General features: G+C 38.9%; 1 protein-coding gene across 6 annotated transcripts in view; it reads right to left on the bottom strand.

The window, feature by feature from the left end:
* jade1 (jade family PHD finger 1) overlaps positions 1-27,359 on the bottom strand; it is a 153,237-nt gene that overhangs the window by 105,888 nt on the left and 19,990 nt on the right. For all 6 annotated transcript variants that reach the window (XM_039751697.1, XM_039751692.1, XM_039751693.1 and 3 more), the window contains exon 3: positions 8,669-8,739. In XM_039751697.1, coding sequence (XP_039607631.1) covers positions 8,669-8,717 — 49 coding nt within the window. In that variant the 5' untranslated portion in view covers positions 8,718-8,739. The remainder of the gene's footprint in view (positions 1-8,668; positions 8,740-27,359) is intronic.

Consider the following 27,359-nt stretch of genomic DNA (forward strand, 5'->3'; position numbering starts at 1 on the left):
CAAAATAGCCAAAGTAAAAATAGCTTCCTCAACCTTCCCTCCCCCACAACCCCCTATTTTACCTCCCAATGTGAAGCTAGACCACACTTCATAAAGTCCCAGCCTTCTGGCATACCTAGAGATAGAGCATGTCCAAAACAAAGCAAGCCCACCAGCAGCTGTGTATAAGGATTGAAATGGAGATATCGATTGACAGTACAGTCCAAACACTATAAACATAAAATATAATCTTAAACAGTCCTGAGAGAGTAAACTCAGGGAATTATATTAAACAGTAGCCACAGCCCTGGATAAGCAGACATTTGATAGAAAGCCCTAATACAATAAACCAAATGGTATAATGTTAAACGGTCCCCTATTAAAAAAAAAAAAAACACCCCATAGTGGGTATAGAAAAGAATCGCCCCCTTTGAAATATTCACATTTTCTTTGCTTTACAGCCTTAACTGAAAACACACACAAAAAATATTTCTTCCTAGCTTTACTTATTCAATGCAACCTATGACATCCAAGTGAAAGAAATCACACCTACATTTCAGAAAATTAAAATCAAAAACAAGACATACTAAGATTAATAAAGGATCACTCCCCAATGTCAATATTTTGCTGAACTACCTTTTGCTTTAATGACAGCCTTGAGTCTGTTGGGATACTTCTCTATCAGCATTTGCCCATTCTTCTTTACAGAACTGTTCAAGTTTAGTCAAATTGAATATCTAAGAAAAATTTGAAGATGCAGGCTACCAACACTCACCATCCAAAGGGATTTAGGTCTGGGCTCTGACGGGGCCACACGAGGACATCCACTTTTTTCGCCTTCAGCCACTGTGTGGTCAATTTTGCTGTGTGCTTCAGGTCATTCCCAGAAAGTTCAACTTTCAACATGACAGAGGGTAGCAGGTTTTCCTCAAGCATTTGAAGGTATTCTTCCCTAACGAGAGCCCCAAGCGCCACAGCAGAGAAAAACCCCACAACAGGATGTTGCCACCTCCATGCTTTACTGTAGGTATGGTGTGTTGTGGATGGTGAGCTGCACTGGATTTCCATCACATGTACTGTTTGGTATCGAGGCCAAATTGTTAGATTTGGGTCTCATCTGACCACAAAAACGTTTTCCACTTCGCATCAGAATCTTCAAGGTGCATTCTTGCAAAGCTCAAATGAGCCTTAATGTGGCGTTTTTTGAGAAGTGGCTTTTTCCTTGCGACCCTCCTCAGCTCTTGTGAAATTGTTGTCACATGCACACACAATGACCACCCTTTGCCATAAAATCCTGTAAATCCTTCAAAGTGGCAATTGGCCTCTTGGTAGCCTGTCTTACCGGTTTCCTCCTTGCTCTTCCATCCAGTTTGGAGGGACGGCTAGATCAGGGAGGGTACTAGTGGTACCAAACACTTGCCACTTCTTTATTATGGACTTTACTGTGCTCCTTGGAATTGATAAAGCCTTTCAGATTTTTTTTGTTTCCATCTCCTGCCTTATGTCTGTCCACAACTCTATCCCCGAGATCTTTCAAAGTGGCTTGCCACCCACAGTCAGTTGTTTGTTGTCAGTTACACTTCCAAGCAAGGGAATGCTCCAGGAACAGCTGTTTTTATGCTTCACTAATCACATTGATTACAGTTGATCACAAGTGGATGCCAGTAACCATGGTATGCAATGGAAATGGTGGTTTCTTACACCTGATTGAGTTTACAAATATTGTTTGGGGGGTTGTGATCCTTTATTAATCTCAGTATTTCCTGTTTATTTTATTTATTTATTTTTTAATTCTTCTGAACTGTAGCTGTGATATCTTTCACTTGGATGTTTTAGATTGCATTGAGTCAATAAAGATGGGAAAAATATTGATTTGTGTGTTTTCATTTAAGGCTGTAAAGCAAAAAAAAAAATATTTTGAAGGGGGCGATTATTTTCTATATCCACTGTACATACATGCATATAATTGTAATTACAACATTAAAAAAATGGCAAAGAAGGAAACAGGATATATAATTACTGTACCAGTATCACTGCAAGCAGATCGAACAGGAAGATTACAAATATTTTCATAGGCTTCAGAGATTCTAGTGTTAAGGGTTGTCTGCACCTGCTGGTGGACATCTCCTTGTGCTGAGAAATCCAGAAAGGGTAAAACGAGGAGATGTTGGTTTTTAGATAGGAGCACCAAGACGCGATTTTAAAAGGACATTTCTGACCTTGATTTTAACCTTTTAAACATTTTATGGATTATCTTTCTTAGGATATCTGCATTGTACTACACTGTGGACACTTTGTAAATAAACACACTGCAACACTTTTTTCATCACCTCTCGTGGACTGCAAGTGTCCTTTGCCCAGCTGATTACTCAAGTATGTTACCGGCAGTTGTGGGTTCAAATGGTTTCCAGAATTGCAAAAGGACTGTGGAACCAATTTGGACCATCTCAAATGTGCTTTAGAGTTACCACACATACTGCCAAACCAATCACAAGTGTGCTTAACTCTAAAGCGGTGTTTACGCACACACACAGGCAGTCTTTCGAAGACATAAATAAATAACCAACATCAATGAGGAATTCGAGAGTCAATGGTAGGACAACAATGTAAACTGAGGGATTTCTAAAATAGACCCACCTGACAAACTCACCGGTGCCCACCCTCATGCCTTCTGTGGAGTCCCTCACCTTTTTAAAGGGACACCTTCAAAGACTCCCCTCTTCCACATACCTAAATGCTTATTAATGAAGTTTCACTTTAGGACTTTACAATAGTAAAGATAATTCCATTACTGAATACGAGTATGATACAAGATTTCAACCAAGGGACAAAAATAAATTTTTAAACAAAAAAAGCTAGAAAACTTTCACTTCTTAAGAGTTTGACCTAAACTTAAAAACAATGCATACTGTATGTAAGATACCCCATAGTGGGGTATATACAGAGTTAAATTATATATTTTGCTTGATATATCAAATTAATTATTTTTCAGTAAATAATATTGCTAAGGTTTCTGCTTACTCTCTTTGTGGTGTGTTCATTCTTTGTTCTTGACAAGCTGTATTTGTGTAGTTCAATCCAAAGTTGTGTTGGGTCATCTATGCCTGGGGCTCACTATATATCTAGATCTATATATATCTATATCAAAACAGTGAAGGCAGTAGTAGTAATTGGGCATTAAAACGTTGGTACGATGGAAAAATTGTATCACAAAATAAAGTGACTATGTAGAAAGTAATGTCATTTGTTACTGAAATTCTTAATAAACGGAGTTTAAATAAAAAAAAAAAAAAGCAAAAAAAACTTCCTCTGTGTGTGTGTGTGTATATATATTTTAAACTAGCAGAATACCCGCGCTTCGCAGCGGAGAAGTAGTGTGTTAAAGAAGTTATGAAAAAGAAAAGCAAACATTTTAAAAATAACGTAAGATGATTGTTAATGTAATTGTTTTGTCATTGATATGAGTGTTGTCATATACATACATACATACATACACACACACATATACATACACACACACACACACACACACACACACACACACACACATATATATATATATATATACACACATACACATACATATATACATATATATACACATACATATATACACACACATATATACATATATATACACATATATATACATACATACATACATATACACACACACACACACACACACACACACATATATGTAAGATATACAAGTAAGAAACGAATCGATGAATGAAACCAGTCATCTTTACAACGATTGACAAACACGGAATGTAACTTGAACACAACACATCCTACAAATACGAACCTGATTGAAAGAAATAATGATAATCAAATCCTTGATGACAGCAACACTCAGTAAAACTCACAAAACAATTACTGTATATTGACAGTCATGTTACGTTATTTTTAAAATGTTCCCTTTTCTTTTTCATAGCTTCTTTAACACACTACGTCTCCACTGCGATACGCGGGTCTTTCTATCTATCTGTATGTGTATGTATGTAGATAGATATATCTATATCTATATCTATATATATCTATATATCTCCCGATCTACATACTCGAATAATGGATACTTTATTCGCCATCAATGATTGTTTTGGTAAAGCCATACTCGGTGTATTCATTAGATGAGCGGTAAAAAGTAAGAGCGAGGGGAGGATGACTTATTGAGGCATGCAGGCTGTACTGCGCGTTTACTCTATCTGAATTGCGCAATCACATTTGAAAAATATATCTTTTCAAGTTCTATTTAGTCCATATGTGTCAAACTCGAGGGCCGCGGGCCACATCCGGCCCGGCGTGTAATTTATATCCGGCCCGCAAGATCATTTTATATACTGTATTATTGTTATTAATGGCCCGGGTATATGAAGCGCTGGTAACACAATAAACTACAGATCCCATAATGCAGCGCTTCAGCTGCCTTGCTGAACACTTACCGCGTTAATAAAGTCTAGCTTATGATGCTGCAAGTTATTGCGAAGCTAGCTCACACGATGCTGAAGAGAAAAGTTGATTCTGAAAATAGAGCCTTTAAAAACCGATGGGAGGCTGAGTATATGTTTACTGAACCCGTGTGTCTCATTTGTGGAGCTAATGTGGCTGTAATTACAGAATTTAATCTAAGATGGCACTATGAGACAAAACATCAGGGTAACCTGAAAGACCTGAATGCAATGCAGAAGACACAGAAAGCAGAAGAATTAAATAAGAATCTGACACTTCAGCGGACGTTTTTACCCGTGCACAATCACAAAGTGATTTCAAGTGAAGCTGCTTTTATGGGAGACACAAATGCACCAGTGCAACTTGCCCCACTTTCCCTGTTGCCAAGTAATGTTGAACCAAGTCGTTACTACGGTGTTCCCAAAATACGCACTTTGCTGATAAACTGAGCGCACCGAGTTTGCACGGCGCTTTGGTGACTTTGAACAAAAAAAGTCCGTCTACATGCGGCTCAAACCTTGTGCATGTTTGGTAGCACATATCTGTGTGAGAAGCTCTTCTCAGTGATAAAGACTAACAAAACAGCACACAGGAGTCGCCTCACTGATGAGCACCTGCAATCCATCCTGAGAATCTCCACAACACAGAACCTCACACCAAACATAAACGATCTTGTTGCCAAAAAAAGATGCCAGGCGTCCAGCTCTAAAATGACATATGAGCAAAGACAACTGAATGATTTGATTTGTTATTGCTGAAAAGGAACACATTTTATTTATATTTCCAGGTTTTGTTATGCAGCATGTTCATATTTGAATTTGTATAATTTTGACAGGATATATTTTTATGGAGAGCAAAATATTATAAGTTGTTTAAGGTTTGAGCTGATTTATTCAGGAATAATATTCCTGTCTGTTTTTACCATTCCTACCAAAGATATTTCTGTCGACTAAATAAAAATTCCTTCTATTTAAAATTTAAATAGAACTTGAACAAATACTGATAGTTCATAATATCCACGCAGACTTGCACGTAAGAGCGGGAGTTATCCATTTTAACAAGCAGCGTATTGCACTGATACGAAATAGCTGTGTGTGTATATATGTAGACTAGCAGAATACCAGCGCAGAGAGAAGAAGTGTGTTAAAGAAGTTATGAAAAAAAAGGAAACATTTTAAAAATAACGTAAGATGATTGTTAATGTAATTGTTTTGTCACTGATATGAGTGTTGCTGTATATATATAAAGACACACACACATACACATATATACATATATATACACACATATACATATATACATATACATATATACATATACACACACATATATATATATATATATATATATATATATATACATATACATATATACACATATACATATATACACATACTGTATATATATATATACACACACATATATACATACTGTATATACAACATATACATATCTACATATATACTGTATATACACATATATATACAAATCTACATATATATATCTACATATATATATTAGGGGTGGGACTCGATTAAAAAAATTAATCCAATTAATTAGAGGCTGTGTAAGAATTAATCTTGATTAATCGTATGTAATCGCACGTAAATTTGCCCCAAATCGCAAATGTTTTTTTTTTTAATTTAAAACGGTTTTAGTGGGCGACAGAATCAAATAATAGACATGGACATGAATATTGTAAACTGAAGCTGTTTTAATTTCTGAAAAAAGCTTTAAACTGCATTTGAATTCAAAACAGAAACAAAAATATCATCCCTGGTTAAAATTGGGCAGACTTAAAAATAAAGTGGTAGTTTAAGTACTTTAAGTACATTTTCAGAATAGTATTGTCTTTAAATAATAATAACCAAAATTTCAACATAAAGTGCAGTTTTTCTTCTTAAAAAATAAGTCAGAAACATAAAAGGTAATTTGACCAGCTTACTCTTTAAACTCTGAGTAACATTAGCCAAAATTATTTTGTACATTAGGCTAAAACAGTGTGATCATTGAACATTTTGTAATTAGATGTATTTAGAATTACTAACGGTCACGGAAGTCCAATGATCCCCAGTAAGAGCCACAAAGTCCGCTTTCTGTAATGCATCTAATTTTGCTTGCTTTTCAGTGTGCACAAAACCATGCTTTTATCAAGGCTTCGGGTAGTCGAAATGATCAGTCGTAGGAACGCGCTTTATTCCGACTCTAACATTTTTGTAGCTGTGATGTGTGCATCAGTGTAATGGATGTACCAGGAAATCATGCATTGACAAAAGTTCCCGTTTGCTTGGAATTGAAAGTGTGATTAAATGCGTTATTTTTTAACGCGTTATGGAGTACATGCATCGAAGCTTCTCAGCTGTGCTTGTGCTAAGAAAGGGAAAATTTTAAAAATAACGTAACATGATTCTGCGTTAACCTAATATTTTTCATACGTCCCAAACCAAGGAGATCGAAGGTAAAATGAATCGGTAGCGCATACATAGTCAGTACACCCCTCTCGGGAATCGAACCTCGAATGTCGGCGTTAGAGGCTTAAGACTCTACAATTAGCACAGCGTGTGGCTTGTCTATGCTAAAGTATGTATTGTAGATCGGGTATATATATACATTTATATATATATACCCGTATCGCAGTGGAGAAGTAGAAGTTATGAAAAAGAAAAGGGAACATTTTAAAAATAACGTAACATGATTGTCAATATACAGTAATTGTTTTGTGAGTGTTATTGAATGTTGCTGTCATCAAGGATTTGATTATCATTATTTCTTTCAATCAGGCTCGTATTTGTAGGATGTGTTCAAGTTACATTCCGTGTTTGTCAATCGTTGTAAAGATAAGAGGTTTCATTCATCGATTAGTTCCTTACTGCATCAATAAACAGCTCGTCTTCCTTTTTATCTGTGATGTGACAAACTGCATGCACGGGTTTTTTTTACACTGTCTTCCTTTAGCAGGACATTCACTTTTTCCACCGTGTGCTTTGTTTCCGCAGTAGCTGCACTTATGAATATGATTCTATGTATAAGACGCTTCATATTTTTTTGCTGCCTTCTCAATTGTGTAATTCGGTTTTTGTTCAGCACTCTTTGGAACTGTTGCTTTTGTCTGTGCACTGCGTCAGTTCACGTGAGCAGCTTGGTGTTCTTGCATCGAAGGTTCCCAGCTGTACTGGTGCCATCTCGTAATGTCAGCTAAGACCCGGCACTTAAAAGTTTCTCTCGCAGTTTCAATGAGTTTGTGCCAAACACCACCCTGACCATCTCATCTTCCTCTGCATAAGCACAGTCCTTCACCCGTGAACATTTACCGGCAGTGTTTGTATTGGATTGCCGCTGATGGGCGGCCTTATATGGGCAGGCACTAAATTACAAACGCTAGTGGCAGCCTGTCTATGAACTTAATTTAATATAAACTTACGGTTCACGCCGTGCTTTGTTTCCGCAGTAGCTGTACTTATGAATATGCTTGTATGCATCATTTGCTTCATAATGTTTTTCTGCCTTCTCAATTGTGAAATGGCGTTTTGTGCTCATCGCTGTTTGGAGTTCTTCCTTGTTCTCTACGTACTTACGTAGGAGGCGTGATGTCATGTCACACGAAACTCCGCCCCCCCGGCCATCTCCAACTCAAGACTCCATTACATTATATGGGGAAAAATAGCTTCCAGTTATGACCCTTATGCGTAGAATTTCAAAATGAAACCTGCCCAACTTTTGTAAGTAAGCTGTAAGGAATAAGCCTGCCAAATTTCAGCCTTCTACCTACACGGGAAGTTGGAGAATTAGTGATGAGTCAGTGAGTGAGTGAGTGAGTGAGTGAGTGCTTTGCCTTTTATTAGTATAGATACTGTATACTGGAGCAAGAGCGATGTCTACCCACATCCCGTTACTTAATACCAGGGCAAAACAGCAGCAAGCCATCTCTTGGTACACCGATCTTCTGGCCTCTTTCCAACCATTCATGGCCTCACTCTCTAAGTTTCACTCAAATTTAATAGTCATTTGCCCTCGAGAGCCTTCAGACTTCTTCCTAGCTGCCTTTTTCTTTTTTTGCCAATGGCTCTTATGGAACACCTTTTCACATGTACTGCCCAACCTACAGAGGAGGTTCCTCCACACTAGCAAAACAAAAATCCTCAATTGTCCTTAGGACAGTGCCTTTGTCTATTTCATGTAGGTGGCTCAACTGCTACTGGTAACCCTTTGCAACATAAAAAAAAATATATATACTTACTGCCATTGTCAGAGTCATCACTACTGCTCGGAAGTCGAGTGCGCTTCATTGTTTATGAAGTGCAAGGTTACCTGTAGGAATGAGGAGGAAATTAGTACAAACTAAACATTAATTTAAAAATACATAAAATTTGTAAATACATTTACAAATAAATGAATAGGCCACTGTAAAACATGTACAGCTTGCCATTTTAATAATCTCCGGTTTATATTTTTGTACTACAATTAGATTTAAGCTATAGTGGTTTTGATTCAAACAATGGACAGCACCTTAACTTTAAGAGACACTTTCAGAGTTTTCAAATATAGTTGAAATACTAATGAGGTTTAAATCTTTCAATAATCTGCAACGTTAATCAAAGCCTGCATGCTCATTAGGACTGTCAGATTGAAAGTCAATTTTCACAGGTTATCCAAAAGTCTCATTCAAAGTTAAAAATTGTCAAATTTAAAAGAACAGTTGTTTTACTCCAAACACAGTATCAATATTGCTGCATTTTACAGATCTGTTTTTACACATAAAATTTCCTTAATTCACTTTTTCTAAAGTTTTGATGGGAAGTTTGTAGCCTCTGCGAAATGGACATCCTCTCATTTCTTAAAACACACCATGCACAGTGCATCAAACTGATTTCTTCCATTCCTTCCCACACCTCTCACACCCCCATCCCACATATGATTTTCAGCATACAACTGTACTATGAAAAGTAGTTTTTTTAAAATACTTCTAGCATTCTACAAGTATTGTTTTCCTGATGATCCTGTTCTTGTTCACTCTTAAACAGGAGAACCTTGACTGACTGATACCTTATGGTATAACGGTTAAAACCTCTTAAAATCTAAGCGGCCTGGTACAAGACCAAACAAGGGTTCAAAATATTTTAAATCCAAAACAAACACACACATCTATACATTTATATATAGGCTTGGGGGCTCCGCCCCCTGCTCGCCAACTAGTGCTGGGCAGTATGATCAAAATTCTATATCACGGTATTTTTCAAAATTTTACCGGTTTCACGATATTCAACGGTATTTTTTCCCCCCATGCATTAGTGGATGTTAACCACATTTTCCACTGCAATTACTGCAGTAGACTGGCTAAGAATAACCTATTCCACTGTCATGAGAATGGTACACTGTACAAAAAAACATTTTAAATGTGCACACAAGTATTAATACAGACTTACATGGCCTCATAAAGTGATAGTTTTCAAAGGGGTGGCACTAATGAAGATAAGGAATCACACTGCATGAGAGATGTAGTCAAAATATACTGTAGAACCTTTTTTTTCAACAAATTTTGCAAACAACTTTAAACTAAAATTTTGACAGCATATTTATAACCATCCAAAGAGGCATTTAGACTTGGTAAAATATCCAGAGGTGCTTGTCAAAAGTTGTATTATACTGAATATGTCTTAGGAAAGGAATAGTAAATATTTTTTGTAAACCAACTACACTTTGTTATAGTTAACCATCTCTGTCCACTGACACATCAAAATGACTTTTTAAAAAACGATATCATTAAACTGCATAATATTTAAACTAATAAATAAAATAATAGTACAACTTCCAGTAATACTATTACTTCAAGACTTCAAAAGCCCAGGTGCATTACACAGTATTCACCAAATAAAAATAAAACAAAACAAGTGCAACTTGGTAATGACATCTTTATCAACTGAACCATCATCAAGGCAAATTGCATTAATTTGGACCTTGCATCAAGCTAGGCCAGCAGGAATACACAGTGGGCTGGCTGCCTGGCTGTCTTTGTGAGACAGGTGTGCAGGGGTGACCGTTGCAGTGAGACACAATATGGTTTGTACCTCATGTCATCCCAGGTAAATGTTGCCAAGGGTGAATCCGCTACAGGAACATGTTTAGCCAGAACCTCACTTTCGTTTTCAACCTCCATCTCCAGATCACTTGCATCAAAATCAGAGTCCGACAAATTAGAGTCCGATTCAGCAATAATATGAAAAAAGTCATCCATGGATTATTTTGCTTTGAACATTCACATTGGTATCTCTTCACATGCCATTTTAGAAGCTATTTACTCTTCGCTCCTCACGCACATGCAGGGAATCAAGGTCAAACAACAAAGCTAACTTCCCTTCTAGCAAAAGCATATCGAAAAGCACTGTAACAAGATCATCGATCTCTGTCGATTGCTAGCTAGACTGTGGCATCTCACAACGTGGGAGTTTCTGGCAATGTATTGTACTGCATCGCTCAGCCCACAGAAACGTTTGTTTGCCGCGCCAACTTGAAAATTTATATTTTACACAATTTTATATAAATGGTCTCGCTTTTGACATTACTTCGAAAAATCTAAGTTGAACCATCATAGGTAGGGGACTACATGTACTGACTTGATAATAGAGAACAGAAAACTGATTATACACACATTCATTGTATATTTCTTATTACTATGGTATGTCTTTACTACCATTAATTAAAATAGTTCATTATTTTTACTAACTATTACATACCTATGGCTATGTGAAGCCTGTGTCCAAAGCACTGGTACTCCAAAGCATGCTTGTGGCTAATGTGGTGCAGCAAATTACTCGTGTTGCCGCTTCCGGCGATAACTTTAGCTCAACAGCATTTACAGTAAAATAGTTGTTTGGTCCACATCCGACCTTTTAACACTACAATTACCAGAGCCTACGAAAAAAACTCGTACATCCGTCCCACCTTAAATCGCTTCGCACCTCTCCATCAGCATCTTTTGTCCTGTAAATGTGTCAATAAGCAGCAAGCAGCCTACTATCACATCCCCCTACCACCGCACAGTTCTCAGTTCAAGTCAGTTTACCTGCGTGTCAGGTGCTTAGAGTTGTATAGAGTGAGAAATCAAGCAAAATGACACCTTTAATAAATACTATAATCGTTATTTGGAACACATGCATTTCATGTGTTCCGTGTCTACAACAATCTATGTAAACACATTGTTAAAAAAACAACATTTTCATGTTTTAGTAATAATTGACAATTTGTAGACATGAAGTGTATAATGTGTGAAACCTGAACTCCAAATATCAAAGAAACACTTTCTCAAAACATACAAATATAAAACAGAACAAATGCGAACCTATTCGAGAATATATCTGCAGAAAAAGAACCCGCGTTAGGGTGCGATAATGACACCCATTTGCTACGGCCGTTTCGGAGGCGCAACGCTATCAAAGGTTGACTGGTAATCAAAACTTCACAGGTTCAACACTGGACAAATGCGTTTTCATAAGTGAGCTGCTCTTATTCTTACTATATCTTAGAATAAAAACACACATTTGATTTCAGTCTAACAATCGGTGTAAATTTGTGATACTTTTTATGGTTAGCTTTGTTTTATTTTTTATTTATACGTTGTAGGAAGTAAGTAAGTAAATAAAGGTAAATAACTAAATAACATTCGATCTGGCTCTTGTATACAAAGTACAGCGATGGCAGCTTCCACCTGCAGCTATAGACTCTTCAGTATGCAAGCGACTCTCCACAGTAGTATTTAGATCTGGACGGTGTATTTTTTTGAGCATGCCCGTGTTGAACAAACACAGGAAGTTCTGCTGTCTATTTGTGACTTCAGGCTGTAGGAAGTAAATAACTCGAGGTAAATAACATTCAACCTGGCTTTTGTGTAAGTAACATATAAATGTTAATGTTTTGCGCACATGCACCATCCAGATCTAGAGTCACACTAGAGTGGAGAGTCGCTCGCGTTCCGAGTCTATAGCTGAAGGTTGAAGCTGCCGCAGCTGTACTTTGTATATAAGAGCCAGATCGAATGTTATTTACTTATTTACCTTTAATTATTTACTTACTACAGCATAAAGTCACAAGTAGACTGCAGAGCTTCCCGTGTACAAAGTACAGCAATGGCAAAAGTGCGACGTACATTCTTGCTCCGATGTAGAACTGTCGTCATCATCTGAGTTCATCTGTTATTATGCAACTTTATGTAAAAACAATAGTGTCATATGCGGGTCATCGTGAACACGACTGAGAAAATAAAACCAAGTTTTAAAAAAAAAAAAAAAATAGAATAGAAGAGCATTTGTTCTGTTATATATTTGTACCTTTTGTGAAAGTGTTTGATATTTGGAATTCAGGCTCCACACATTATACACTTCATGTCTACATTATGTCAATTATTACTAAAACATGAAAAACGTTTGTTTTAACAATGTATTTACATAGATTGCTGTAGACACGGAACATACATGAAATGCATGTTTTCCAAATAATGATATAGTATTTATAAAAGGTGTCATTTTGCTCAACTTCTCACTCTATACAACTCTAAGCAACTGAGGCACAGGAGCCACTGAGGTGTTATATTGGTTTTACAATAACACATGTACAAACACATTTACACTGCTCATGCACACAACAACTTTGAAGGGTGTACTGATTTGATTTTATTCTTTTAAACCACTCTCAGAATATTAGGTACTTTAAATTTTTGTTGTACTTTATACAACACATATTGCTCTGGGGGCATGTTATAATGCTATCTACAGCCACTTTGACACTTGCTCATAAAAATATAACTTTATAGAATCAGAAATTTTCAGTGTAAAGAGTTTGACCACAGACAAAAAAAAAACCTGGTCAAGTCCTGGCATGGCACATTTAATTCTTTTTTTTTTTTGGTACTGATGAGCAATATCTTTGTTCTATATGGGAAAACAGAAAAATCTATCTGCACAGACTGGCATAGAAGTTTGTTCTCGGAATCACATGCAGATCTTTCTCAAATCCCATCGTAACTAAAGTAGCATGTTAAATGCTTTGTTTTGTATTTGATCTTCTATGTGCTCTGTGTGTGTAAATCATTATGTGCTTCTTAAATGGGCTCTCTCTTCCTCTAACAGGACACAGAATCCATTACATTCGCGATATTACAGCTCTCTGAATAATTAAAATACTGAAATGTATACTTGATATTTTCATGATGATAGGATGATAGTTAAAGCAAGTTATTAAAATGGTGGTGCAGTGATTGTTCCTGCCTCACGCAAGATGCTTGCGGTGCTGTGCATGACCTTCGAAATAATTTATTGCAGCAGTACTGTCTCATTCAAAATGTACTAACCCCGAATTCCTGTCCTTCCTTTTCTTTCTCCAAATACCCAGTCGCCACACAAATCAGCTCTGTAATAGATGTCAAGCCATCTGTAAGTTTATAACACAGATTCTTCAAAACTTTCAACATTGAAATATCTTCGTAGTATGTGTTTAATTATTCTATCCATCTATCCTTCCAGTGTTGCACCTGCAAGAATGCAGCACACGCTGCGACACCATGTCCTCACATGTTTATTTATTAACAATATAGATTTAAAATTAAAGTTAAAGTTCTATTTTGCATCTAAAAAATGATAGTCACCATATGTAAATACATGCTTTATAAAGTGGCTCGGGTTGTGCAATACTATAAACTATCACAAGTTTACAGTGAGGTAATTGCAGGGCTGTGGAGTCGGTAGATAAATGCTCCGACTCAGACGTTTCTAAATCTTCCGACTCCAACTCCTCTGTATGTATGTATGTATGTATATACTATGCTAATGTATTTTCTACATCCATTGAAGGAAAGGAAGGCAACATACATGTCATTTCACCACAGAACTACTGGCTAGGAAGCCAACACTATACTATAATGCCAGATTAAAGACAAAACACAATGAAAACAAGGTTTTGTTTATTTATTTATTTATTTTAAACAAGTGTCTGGATAGTAATAGCAGGCATAAAAATCAGGAACAGGAAATGTATTGGTTCAAAAATACAAACCACATTCTTTGGTAGTTTTAACTTTTAAAACAAAAAAAAAATAAGCTTAACTATATGAACTAAAAATAATATCTGGAAAACCTATATTAAACTTGGAATACAGTTATAGTTAAAGGAAATCATGAATCATGTTTGAATCCCATAGTCAGGTTTAAAGTTTAAGTTTATTCCCTTCACTTATACAAGTGTCTCTAGTCCTGCAAAAAAATGTACCTAATTATCAGCGAGAGTTAAGGCCCCCAAATACGCAGCGATCCATGGCCGATTTTGCCACCGACCGATGTGCGTGTACAATCGCGGCAATTGATTGGTGGCCGCAGATTGCGGGTGTCCACATGGATGGGCAGATCTAGCTTGCGAAAATCTCACCACCGCCCCATCCAAAGTAATGTGATGCCTCTGTCTGCTGCAGTGGCCGTCTCCTCCGTCAGCCAGCCGGAAGTTTAGTGCATTGTGTCACTCACCGGCCAGCTGATCAGCAGAACGAGCCTCTGCTGGAGACAGGTAGGGAGATCTGTGTTCTCGGCTCCTTCGGCCCCCTTCACTAGCACATAGCGAAGGGGAGCCGACAGAGCTGAGAACACACCAGATGATTTTTCAGGCGTTTGGCACGTGATGACTCGTTGAACGGCCGAAAAATCGGCAGGGCATCTGTAAATGTATGGGGGGCTTTAGGCTAGGTTCACAGTTCCCTGTAACAGTGGAACACGACACAATGGAAAGCGGTGCCGCACCTTACCTGTGCATTACATCCCATATAGTGACGCATACAGTCAATGAAAAGCATGCTTCATGGTTACTTGACATGTTCGTTTTGTGGTAACATTATGCACTGCATGCATTGGGCTTTATTCTTACAGCAGAGAAGTAGTTCATTATGACTGTTTGTGAATTGGGACATTTCAACTTACTTTTTTAATTCCCATTTAAATTTAGTAGGAGTCGGAGTCGGTTAACTTTTTGCCGACTCCGACTCCAGGTACCCAAAATTGTCTCCGACTCCGACTCCACAGCCCTGAGTAATTGTACTTATAAAGTACAAACAGTTCTACAAGGAGCACTTGGACCGATTGAGTGCGTTATAGTTCTTGGGATGAAACTGTTTCTGAACCGCGAGGAAAGGCCCTAAAGCGTTTGCCATATGAGAGCATTTCAATAGACAGCATGGCTGAGGCAGCGTGTGCTTGATGCTGTATACCGATAATTCTCTTTCTGATCAGCTGCTATACAGCTGTGACTCCCCACTTAGATACAATGACATGAAATACTCCCGAGTGGTGCAGTGAGAGTAATATGGCAAAAGATGATCAACTGTGGCAACCCCTAAAGGGAGCAGCTGAAAGAAGAAGGTGCAGTGAGAGTAACAACGATAAAGCAGTTATTGTATTTAGAACAGTAGGACTATTCTGTGGACCATTATATTGTTACAGGTTAATTACAATCAGATGCATTAAACTAAAACAAGAGGTGGTTAATTTCAGTGCAATTATAAAGCCGAGTCAGGGATATGGATCTAAAAAAGAAAAGGAAACCACACTGGAAACAGTAGCACTGCTTTGATGCTGGGTGCCGCCAGTCCGCAAAACCGAGAGCAGAACTTGCGTATGCCAGGGTATGAGCTACCGTGGAAATGTGTGTGGCTTTACGCCAAGTTTAGGTTTTATACATGGCGATTTGAGAGTGGAAATGTTTGTACGTAACATTTTTGTGCGTGCGCACCATTTATACATGAGGCCCTTGGTGCTTCTTGTTTTTCTATATGGTTGCAAGACATGGATGCTATCCAGTGACCCGAGACAAAGACTGGACTCTAATACTGTGACTGTTCGGAGAATCCTTTGATACCGCCTGTTTGACTTGCTCACAGAGCCCCAAATGAGGCACATAACCTGCATTGTGAGGGAGCATCAGTATCAGCACTACAGCTATGTGGTGCGATTTCCCCCACCAACGGTGATCCCGCTCACAGGATCCTCAAGGAGGACTGGAGCAGCTGAAAAGGCCAAGGTGATGCCTACATAACACCTGGCTAAGGCAGATAGGTCATTTTCGTGGGGGTGGGACTGGACCGCGTGTCTGCCTGGGTACTTGCCAACCAGGATCCCAAGCTGTTTGTTCATGTGATCGGTGCGGCAACACCCTACATCAGTGCATGCTCCACAACCTGACCTGTAATTTCTCAAATTCCATAGCATAATTATATGTATACGTATGTTTTATGCCAACCTTAGTTATACAACCATAAAGATAACAAGTAAAATAAGAGACAGATGTAAAACACTGTAATTAGTCCAAACTACAGTGCCCAAACAAAAGGTAAGGTAGTGGTTTTACCAATCTATTATTGAAACAGAACAAAAATTACTGAGTTATCATGGGTAAATAATGGGAGAAATACAGGAACACGATCCGAGCAGACTGCTGCACATATGCCCACACTCCTTAACATTTAGATCTGAGGGCTGAAATGAACTGATTTGAACCACAGCACAAGTCCAAACCCTTCTCTCTCTGACTTGGCACATATTTTACCTATCTGGCTGATGTATCAAATATACAGGTGCATCTCAATAAATTAGGATATCGAAAAGTTAATTTCATTTCAGTAATTAAATTCCAAAAGTAAAACTTATAATCATATAGATTCATTATATACAGAGTGTCACATTTCATGTTTTTATTTCTTTTAATTTTGCCGATTATGGCTTACAGGTAATGAAAACTCAAAATTCAGTATCTCAGAAAAAAAAAATTGCTCAAGAGCAATTATAAAAAATAAAATAAAAAAAGATTTTTAATACAGAAATGTTGGCCTACTGACAAGTATGTCAATGTATGCATCCAATACTTGGTTGGGGCTCCTTTTGCATAAATTACTGAATCAGTGTGGCGTGGCATGGCATGGAGGCGGTGTTATGGAAGCCCAGGATGCTTTGGTAGTGGCCTTCAGCTCATCTGCACTGTTGGGTCTGGTGTCTCTCATCTTCCTCTTGACGATACTATGAGGTTTAGGTTATGTGACTTGGCTGGCCAATCAAGCACAGTGATACCGTGGTCATTAAACTTGGTATTGGTACTTTTGGCAGTGCGGGCAGGGACCAAATCCAGCTGGAAAATGAAATCAGCATCTCCATAAAGCTTGTCAGCAGAGGGAAACATGAAGTACTCTAAAAATTTCCTGGCAGACAGCTGTGAGGACTAAACTTGATAAACACAGTGGACCAACATCAGCAGAGGACATGGCTCCCCAAATCATCAATGACTATGGAAACTTCACACTGGACCTCAAGCAACTAGGATTCTGTGCCTCTCCACTCTTCCTCCAGACTCTGGGACCTCGAATTCCAAATGAAATGCAAAATTTACTTTCAACTAAAAAGAGGACCTTGGACCACAGAGCAACAGTCCAGTCCGTTTTCTCCTTAGCCCAGGTAAGACGCTTCTGACGTTGTCTCTGGTTCAGGATTGGCTTGACAGAAGGAATGCGACGTTTGTAGCCCGTGTCCCAGATACGTCTGTGTGGTGGCTCTTGAAGCACTGACTACAGCCACAGACCACTCCTTGTGAATCTCCCCCAAATTCTTGAATGGGCTGTGCTTCACAATCCTCTCAAGGCGGTGGTTATCCCTGTTACTTCTCCACCTTTTCTCTTTCCACTCAACTTTCCATTAATATGCTTGGATACAGTTCTCTGAACAGCCAGCTTCTTTAACAAATGACCTTTTGTGGCTTACCCTCCTAGTAGAGGGTGTCAATGGCTCCTCGACAACTGTCAAGTCAGTAGTATTCTCCATGATTGTGTGGCCTACTGAACCAGACAGAGAACATTTAAAGGGTCAGGAGACCTTTGCAGGTGTTTTGGATTAATTAGCCCTGTGGAGTGTCACACAATGAGTTTACAATATTTAACTTTTTCACAATATTCTAATTTTCTGAGATACAGAATTTTGGGTTTTCATTAGCTATAAGCCATAAATCAGCAAAATGAAAAGAAATAAAGGCTTGAAATACAGGTGAAATTCTATTACAACAAATATCGTTACAAAATTTTCATTACAACAAAGTATTTTTACGGTCCTGACAGTTTCCCCATATGACAGAGTCTATAGAAATCTTGTTACTACGAAAAACATTCAGTAGATACTTTCATCACAACGAAGTTCCCAAAACACCTTGAAATGCCTGAATGAATCATCCAGAGCATTTAGTTCTGTGGTCGCAGCACAGTTGTACACAACAATCCCCGAACACAAATATTTTAAATTTCTCTTTATTTGAACTTTCCTCAAACTGTTTTTTTTTTTGCTGTTTGTTTTCAGTGATAGCTTTTGTTTATCAACATCTGAAAAACAAACAATTTCAGAATTTAACTCATTGTCACCCTCCTATAGAAAACATTCCTATTAGTGCACCATTCACTGAAGAAAAAGCTCACTTTTGTGAGGTTTCTAAACTCTTTTGGGACCTCCCCCAACAGCACTACAAGCGGACGCCTGTCCTGAAGCGCGATCACCGGGTCTGTGGAAGACTGTTTATCCGTTACCGGGGAAACAGCTGGCTCACAAGCTTGTCACCGATGTTAACTCCGAAAAGATCAATGGGTAAATACAAGGAACAGTATTACTGGGTCACTAACCTGGTCACGACCCTGACTGTTTGCTGTGTCGGTGTATAGGAGAGTGGAAGATCCCACAGCTGGTTTCGCTGAAGTATGGACACTCAGCCGTATTTTTGGGGTGTAAGACTTTAGAAGATTTTACTGCCAGCTGGGATTGGTTAATTTGCTTTCGGGATCATTGTGGAATTGAATACAAAGCAATTTGTGGAGAAGTTCCAAATGAAAAAGCAAACGAATGGTGTGCAGATGAAATCATGAAAATCATTTCAGCTTATGAGCCTGAAGACATCTACAATGCCGAGGAGACTGGAATCTTCTACCAGCTACTACTGCATAGCACTTTAGCACTCAAAAATGATCCAAGCTGAGGGGGGGTGGGAATACCAAAACAAAAGGTTGACAGCTCTACTCTGCTGCACTTAAAATGGCAGACACAAAGTTATTCCTCTCATCATTGGCAATCTGACCAATCCTGTGTTTTAAGTAGGTTACTTTTCTTCCCTGCGAGTATAAAGTGAACCAGCGAGCTTGTCGGATTTTCTTCCGTGGCGCTCTACTGCAGCGCTGTGAGCCTGCAGTTGCCCTGCCCCAGCAATAGACAATCTTCCAGAGATGTGGCAATCGTGCTTCAGAAAACTCACAATATGAAGAAAAGGAAGATTCTGCTTCTGATTGATAACTGTGTTGCCCACAGTATGCTTCCACTTTTTTTAATTCTATTGATTCTATACAAATAGATACATTTTTACAAAAATAGGATTGAAAACAAAAATCAACTCCAACCCGAGAAAGAGAGCATGGCTAACAGAGTACATCTTAAAGCTAATAAAAATAAGCAAATCTAGGAGTTTAATAAGCAGATAAATGTAGAAGAAAAAGAAAATGGGGAAAGAATCTGCTTCCTCAGTGCTTTAAGAGCTTAATGTAAAATGGTATTGATTAGATCCTGCCAGGTTTTGAAAAAGTTCTGCACAGATCCTCTAAGTGATAATTAGATTTTTTCCAGTTTCAAATATAAAACATCAGTTACACTCTGACTTAAAAGACAGAAGTTAAGATTCTTCCAGTTGAGCAAGAGAAGTCTACGTGCCAATAGTGTAGTAAATGCAATTAGTTGTTTGCCAATCTCCACTTTAAGCCCATCTGGAAGTACACCAAACACAGCTGTTAATGGGTTAGGAGGGATTGGGACACCAAGGCTGTCTGAAAGGCATTTAAAGAAAGCCATATCTGCCTGGCTACAGGAGAGTTTTTACCCCCAAGCTGTTAGGCTCCTTAACACCATGCTGCCGCCTGCTGGGATCTTCCACATTGCTTCAACCACCTCTAAAAACAGAACTTTATACATACAAGCCACTTTCTTGCAAAGACAAGTGTGCATGTAGATAAAAACCGAAAACCTCATACTGACCTTTAAGTATGACACGTTTGATATCCTTCTGCTGTGAAACATTCTGACCTGTCATTGTTTACACATTTTTTAAACAACCATCATCATACACTGATAATTTCTGTATTATCTATTACATTACATATCTAGACTGCAAATACCATACATTGCCATCAATGTTCATATTGATAACACCACATCAATGTTGCTGCTACTTCTTTGTCTTGCCTTTGCAAGATGTCTTGTTTGTGTTTTAATTTTAAATTTGAATTCTATTTTTATTATTTGCATGTCAAATTGTTATACCGTGGACCCTGAGCTTCGCAATTTCATCTATCTGTATACTTCTATATGGATGAGATGACAAAGTTCACCTTGACTTTAAAGATTTTGGATATTGAGTAAGAGATCCTTTTTCCCCCACGGTCCTCTTGAATCTTTGAAAGGGAGGGACTGTAACATGGTTTTACAGTTAGGTCCATAAATATTTGGAAAGAGACAATGTGAAAGCTTTTTTTTATATATATATATATATATATATATATATATATATATATATATATATATATATATATATATATATATATATATATATATATATATATATATATATATATATATATATATATATATATATATATATAACACAATCCCTTCATTAAAGGGGCTCAAAAGTAATTGGACAATTGACTCAAAGGCTATTTCATGGGCTGGTGTGGGCAAGTCCGTCGTTATGTCATTATTAATTAAGCAGATAAAAGGCCTGGAGTTGATTTGAGGTGTGGTGCTTGCATGTGGAAGATTCTGCTGTGAACAGACAACATGCGGTCAAAGGAGCTCTCCATGCAGGTGAAAGAAGCCATCCATTAGCTGTGAAAACAGAAAAAAACCCATCCGAGAAATTGCTACAATATTGCGAGTGGCAAAATCTACAGTTTGGTACATAATGAGAAAGAAAGCAAGTACTGGTGAACTCAGCAACGCAAAAAGACCTGGACGTCCACGGAAAACAGTGGTGGATGATCACAGAATCATTTCCATGGTGAAGAGAAACCCCTTCACAACAGCTAACAAAGTGAACAACACTCTCTGGGGGTAGGAGTATCGATATCCAAGTGTACCATAAAGAGAAGACTGCATGAAAGTAAATACAGAGGGTGCACTGCAAGGTGCAAGCCACTCATAATCCTCAAGAATAGAAATGCTAGACTGGACTTTGCTAAAGAACATCTAAAAAAGCCAGCACAGTTCTGGAAAAACATTCTTTGGACAGATGAAACCAAGATCAACCTCTACCAGAATGATGGCAAGAAAAAAAAAGTATGGCGAAGGTGTGGAACAGCTCATTATCCAAAGCATACCACATCATCTGTAAAACACGGTGGAGGCAGTGTGATGGCTTGGGCATGCATGGCTGCCAGTGGCACTGGGACACTAGTGTTTATTGAGGATGTGACACAGGACAGAAGCAGCTGAATAAATTCTGAGGTGTTCAGAGGAATACCGTCTGCTCAAATCCAGCTAGATGCAGTCAAATTGATTGGGCGGCGTTTCATGATACAGATGGACAATGACCCAAAACATACAGCCAAAGCAATCCAGGAGATTATTAAAGCAAAGATGTGGAAAATTCTTGAATGGCCAAGTCAGTCACCTGATCTTAACCCAATTGAGCATGCATTTTTACTTGTTGAAGACTAAACTTCTGACAGATAAGCCAACAAACAGCCAGCAACTGAAGGCCGCTGCAGTAAAGGCCTGGCACAGCATTAAAAAAAAAAAAAAAAGGAGAAAACCCAGCATCTGGTGATGCCCATGAGTTCAGGACTTCAGGCTGTCATTGCCAGCAAAAGGTTTTCAACTAAGTATTAGAAATTAACATTATTTCCAGTTATTTAATTTGTCCAATTACTTTTTAGCCCCTGAAATGAAGGGATTGTGTTAAAAAAATGCTTTAGTTGCCTCACATTTTTATGCAGTCTTTTTGTTCAACCCATTGAATTAAAGCTGAAAGTCTGCACTTCAACTGCATCAGAGTTGTTTCATTTAAAATTAATTGTGATAATGTACAGAACCAAAATTAGAAAAAAGTCTGTCCAAATATTTATGAACCTAATTGTATATAATTGCAGAAATGCTGTCCGAGTCCTCGAAATTGAACAAAATTTTTCCAGCATAGAAGGCGGTGGGAGATGAGGAAAATCAGGCAGGTTCTGTTTAACAAAGTTTCTAATTTGAAGATACTGAAAGAAATGTGTTGCTGGAAAGTTACATTTTGAATGTAACTGTTCGTAGGATGCAAGGACATTGTCTGTGGAGAGTGTTAATTCTCTGAATTAACCCCAAATGTTTTCCAGATATTAAAGCTGCATATGTTTGCGAGGGTTGAAAAAGGTGGTTATTGTGCAGAAGTACCACAGATAAAAGCTTATCTTATAATGCTTCCTACATTGGTTCCATATTCTGAGTGAGTGAAGCACAATTGGGTTAGTATATTAGCAATAACTTGCATTTATAAAGGGCACAAAGCAGGGTAGTAAAGTAGTACTGCAGGATTTTATTTCTATTGTGGACAAAGTCTGTGTATGTCCATCTATTTGTGTGTCTATGTTCAGGTTTTTATAGCTTGTATATTTGCTGCCCAGTAATAAAACTGAAAGTTAGGTAGAGCCATGCCACCTTCTGCCTTAGGTTTTTGTAGGGTCGCTCTTTGGATATGTGGAGGTTTTAAATTCCAAATAAATGAGGTTATGGTTGAATCTAATTGCTTAAAAAAGCATTTATTGATGTACACTGCTCACAAAAATTAAAGGAACACTTTAAAGAAACACATTAGATACATCAGATCTCAATATGAAGTTGGATATCTATACAAATAACGACAGGGCAATATCTTAGGAACAAAAGGATGCCAAGTCTTTTAATGGAAATAAAAGTTTTCTGCCTACAGAAGGTTCAATTGTGTAGACACCCTAAAATCAGAGTGAAATGAAGATGTGGCAGGCTAGTCCGTTTTTTCAAAAACTTAATTTCTGCTACTCAAAATGCTTTTCAGTATCTAGTGTTGCCCCCACGAGCTTGTATGCATGCTTGACAACGTCGGGGCATGCTCCGAATGAGACGATGGATGGTGTCTTGTGGCATTTCCTCCCAGATCTGTATGAGGGCATCCCTGAGCTGTTGTACAGTCTGAGGAGCAACCTGGCGCGCTAATGGACCGAAACATAATGTCCCACAGATGTTCTATTGGGTTTAAGTCAGGGGATCGTGAAGGCCATTCAATTGTTTCAATTCCTTCACCCTCCAGGTACTGCCTGCATACTCTTGCCACATGAGGCCGGGCATTGTCGTGCATTAGGAGGAAACCAGGACCTACTGCACCAGCGTAGGGTCTGACAATGGGTCCAAGGATTTCATCCTGATACCTAATGGCAGTCAAGATGCCGTTGTCTAGCCTGTAGAGGTCTGTGAGTCGCTCCATGGATATGCCTCCAAGATCATCACTGACCCACCACCAAACCAGTCATGCTAAATGATGTTACAGGCAGCATAATATTCTCCACGGCTTCTCCTGACCCTTTCACGTCTTTCACATATACTCAGGGTGAACCTGCTCTCATCTGTGAAAAGCACAGGACGCCAGTGGTGGACCTGCCAATTCTGGTATTCTATGGCAAATGCCAATTGAGCTCCCCGGTGCTGTGCAGTGAGCACAGGGCGCAGTAGACATTTGGGCCCTCAGGCAACCCTCATGAGGTTTGTTTCGGATTGTTTGGTCAGAGACATTCACACCAGTGGCCTGCTGGAGGTCATTTTGTAGGGCTCTGGCAGTGCTCATCCTGTTCCTCCTTGCCCAAAGGAGCAGATACTGGTCCTGCTGATGGGTTATGGACCTTCTATGGCCCTGTCCAGCTCTCCTAGAGTAACTGCTTGTCTCCTAGAATCTCCTCCATGCCCTTGAGACTGTGCAGGGAGACACAGCAAACCTTCTGGCAATGACACGTATTGATGTGCCATCCTGGAGAAGTTGGACTACCTGTGCAACCTCTGTAGGGTCCAGGTATCGCCTCATGCTACCAGTAGTGACACTGACTGTAGCCAAATGCAAAACTAGTGAAGAAACAGTCAGAAAAGATGAGGAGGGAAAAATGTCAGTGGCCTCCACCTGTTAAACTGCTCCTGTTTTGGGGTCATCTCATTGTTGCCCCTCTAGTGCATCTGTTGTTAATTTCATTAACACCACAGCAGCTGAAACTGATTAACAACCCCCTCTGCTACTTAACTGACCAGATTAATATCCCATAAGTTTCATTGACTTTATGCTATACTCTGATTAAAAAGTGTTCCTTTAATTCTTTTGAGCAGTATATATTGGAATGTTTTGATATAAAAAGCTTAGGAATGATATTCATCTTAACGTTAATTCTTCCAGCTAGAGTCAGATGAAGGTTTGACCATCTATGAAAGTCTTGCTTAATTTTTTCCCATACAGACAGCGGAAATTTTGTTGATAAAGAGCTTTGTTTACTTGTGATATTTACCCCTAGGTATTTAAACTATTCTGCAATGATAAAATGGAAGGTGTCCAGTATGCTTGAGAAGTCACTGGGAAGAGCACACTTTTATTCAAATTAATTCTGAGACCAGAAATCATTTGAAATTGTGTAAGTGCTGTTAGGACTACAGGCACAGTATTTTGTGGGTGCAATATATACAGTACCATATCACCTGCATATAGAAAATTTTCTGTTCAAGTCCTTCTCTGATAATCCCCTTTATCTGGTAAGCATTTCAACAGTGAACTGCCAGTCGCTCAATGGCGATTGCAAAAAAGTAGTGGTGACAAGGGGCATCCTTATCTTGGTACCACGTTCTTGTTTAAAGTAGTCTGAATTAAATGTTGTTAATACAAACTGAAGCTTCTGGATTTGCATACAGTAGTTTGATCCATGCACAAATGTTTCGGGCCAAACCCAAATTTCTCCAATGTAGTAAAAAGTTTGAATAGAACTATCGTATCAAATGCTTTTTCTGCATCCAGCGATATCATCATCTCTGGGGTGTTTGACTTTCTGGGTGTATATATTACATTAAACAGGCGTTGAAGATGGGAAGCCGAGTGTCGGCCTTTAATAAATCCAGTCTGATCTTGAAATATTACCGAAGGCAGCACTTTCTCCATCCTTCTAGCTAGAACTTTGGGAGAGTATGTTAACATTATTCAGAAGTGAAATTGGTCCGTATGATGCACATTGTAATAAGTCCTTATTTTGTTTAGGAAAGACTGTGATTAATGCTTGGGGAAAAGTTTGGAGGTGGAATTTTATTGTCTCTAGCTTCTGTGAACGTTGCTAATAAAAGGGGAGCTAGCCGAGTGGAGAATTTCTTATAAAATTCAACAGGGTAGCAATCAGGGCCTGCTGCTTTCCCACTCTGAAGTGACTTTATAGCATCTAGTAATTCTGATAGTGCCAAAGGTTTAACCAATCCCTCTGCACTAAGAATATCTATTTGTGGTATCAGTAATGCATCCAAAAACACATTAGGTTGTGTCTTGCCTTCTTTAAACTGAACAGAATATAAGGACTTATTGTAGTCTCTAAATGTGTGCATTACAGGCAGTCCTCTGGTTATGTACAAGATAGAGACTGTAGGTTTGTACTTAGGTTGAATTTGTATGCAAGTCGGAACAGGTACATGATTTTAATAAATGCTACTGTTGACCAATTGTAACCAAGTACTCTGCCAATAAATGGAGTTTCACCTCTCCCTGACCTTATTATTCCTACTTTATTTTTAATGGTGATGGTTTTTTCTCTTTACTGTATCACCAACATTTACATCAGATTTGTGTTTCAGAGACAAAAGGTTAAGAGGAGCTCTTCTGCACAGCACTGTACATGCTATCACAGCAGGAAGGCACCCATCGTCAACACGTCTGACGTACTGACAAGAGACAACTTCCTGCTATGTGTATAACAGTACAAGCAGGCTTGCTACTGAGAATGATCACACAGTCACCTCAACTACAGTATGCTGCCTGCAGCGTCTGCCCACCGAGGACGAACACGGTGTGGCCAAAGGCGGCTAGTGAATTGGCCACAACCCCCTGTGGTGTAGCGGGTCCACAGCTCATTGTGCAAAGGCCATTCGTTTTAAATAAATGATCGCGGCTGGGTGAGGGGACGTTGGGCCATAGTGAGCCGCAGGGCGATCCGTAGGGTGTGGGCGTTTCTCACCTAGTGCACAGGTGAGGAACTGCCCACATTCATGATTGTCCCGCGGCTAATGCTGCAGCTGCTGTGGCCCTCGTCATTTTAAAAAGAAGCGCGAGTCGGCTTTAAAGGGAGTGTGGAGCCAGAACCCACATCGTCACATTTGGTGGCAGCGGTGGGATGAGCTAGCAGTGGAGGCCAGAAGAGGAGACAGAGCAGCAAGTGGGATTGGTAACTGACTTTGAAAGAACCCACGTACCCAAGCCGGAGGAGGACATTTTTAAGGACTGAGCTTTTTAAGTACATTTATTTATTGCTGTCATTTTAATTGTCTTTTAAAGTTCTTATTCTTTTAATGTCCTGTTTTTATGAAGGGGGCTTGGGTTGGTACGTTTTAGTGGGGTTTCGGTTTAGTGCTTTTATTGTTTTAGTGCAGTGTAGAGTGGCCGAGCTGTGGACCTGAGCTCCAGTTGCATTGGGTTGGCAGTGATGTGGAGCCTTCCCATGCAACTGGAGTTTTATGGGGGGTGGAATGTGGTGTTATGGATCCACAGCTCGTGGAGAAAAGGCCATTGATTTTAAATAAATCACCGCAACCGAGGCGGCTTCGTGAGGGGGGCGTTGTTGTAGCGAGCCGCGGGGCAGTCGTCGATGTGGGCGTTTC

Source organism: Polypterus senegalus, chromosome 4, assembly GCF_016835505.1.
Source record: "Polypterus senegalus isolate Bchr_013 chromosome 4, ASM1683550v1, whole genome shotgun sequence".
Taxonomy (NCBI): domain Eukaryota; kingdom Metazoa; phylum Chordata; class Cladistia; order Polypteriformes; family Polypteridae; genus Polypterus; species Polypterus senegalus.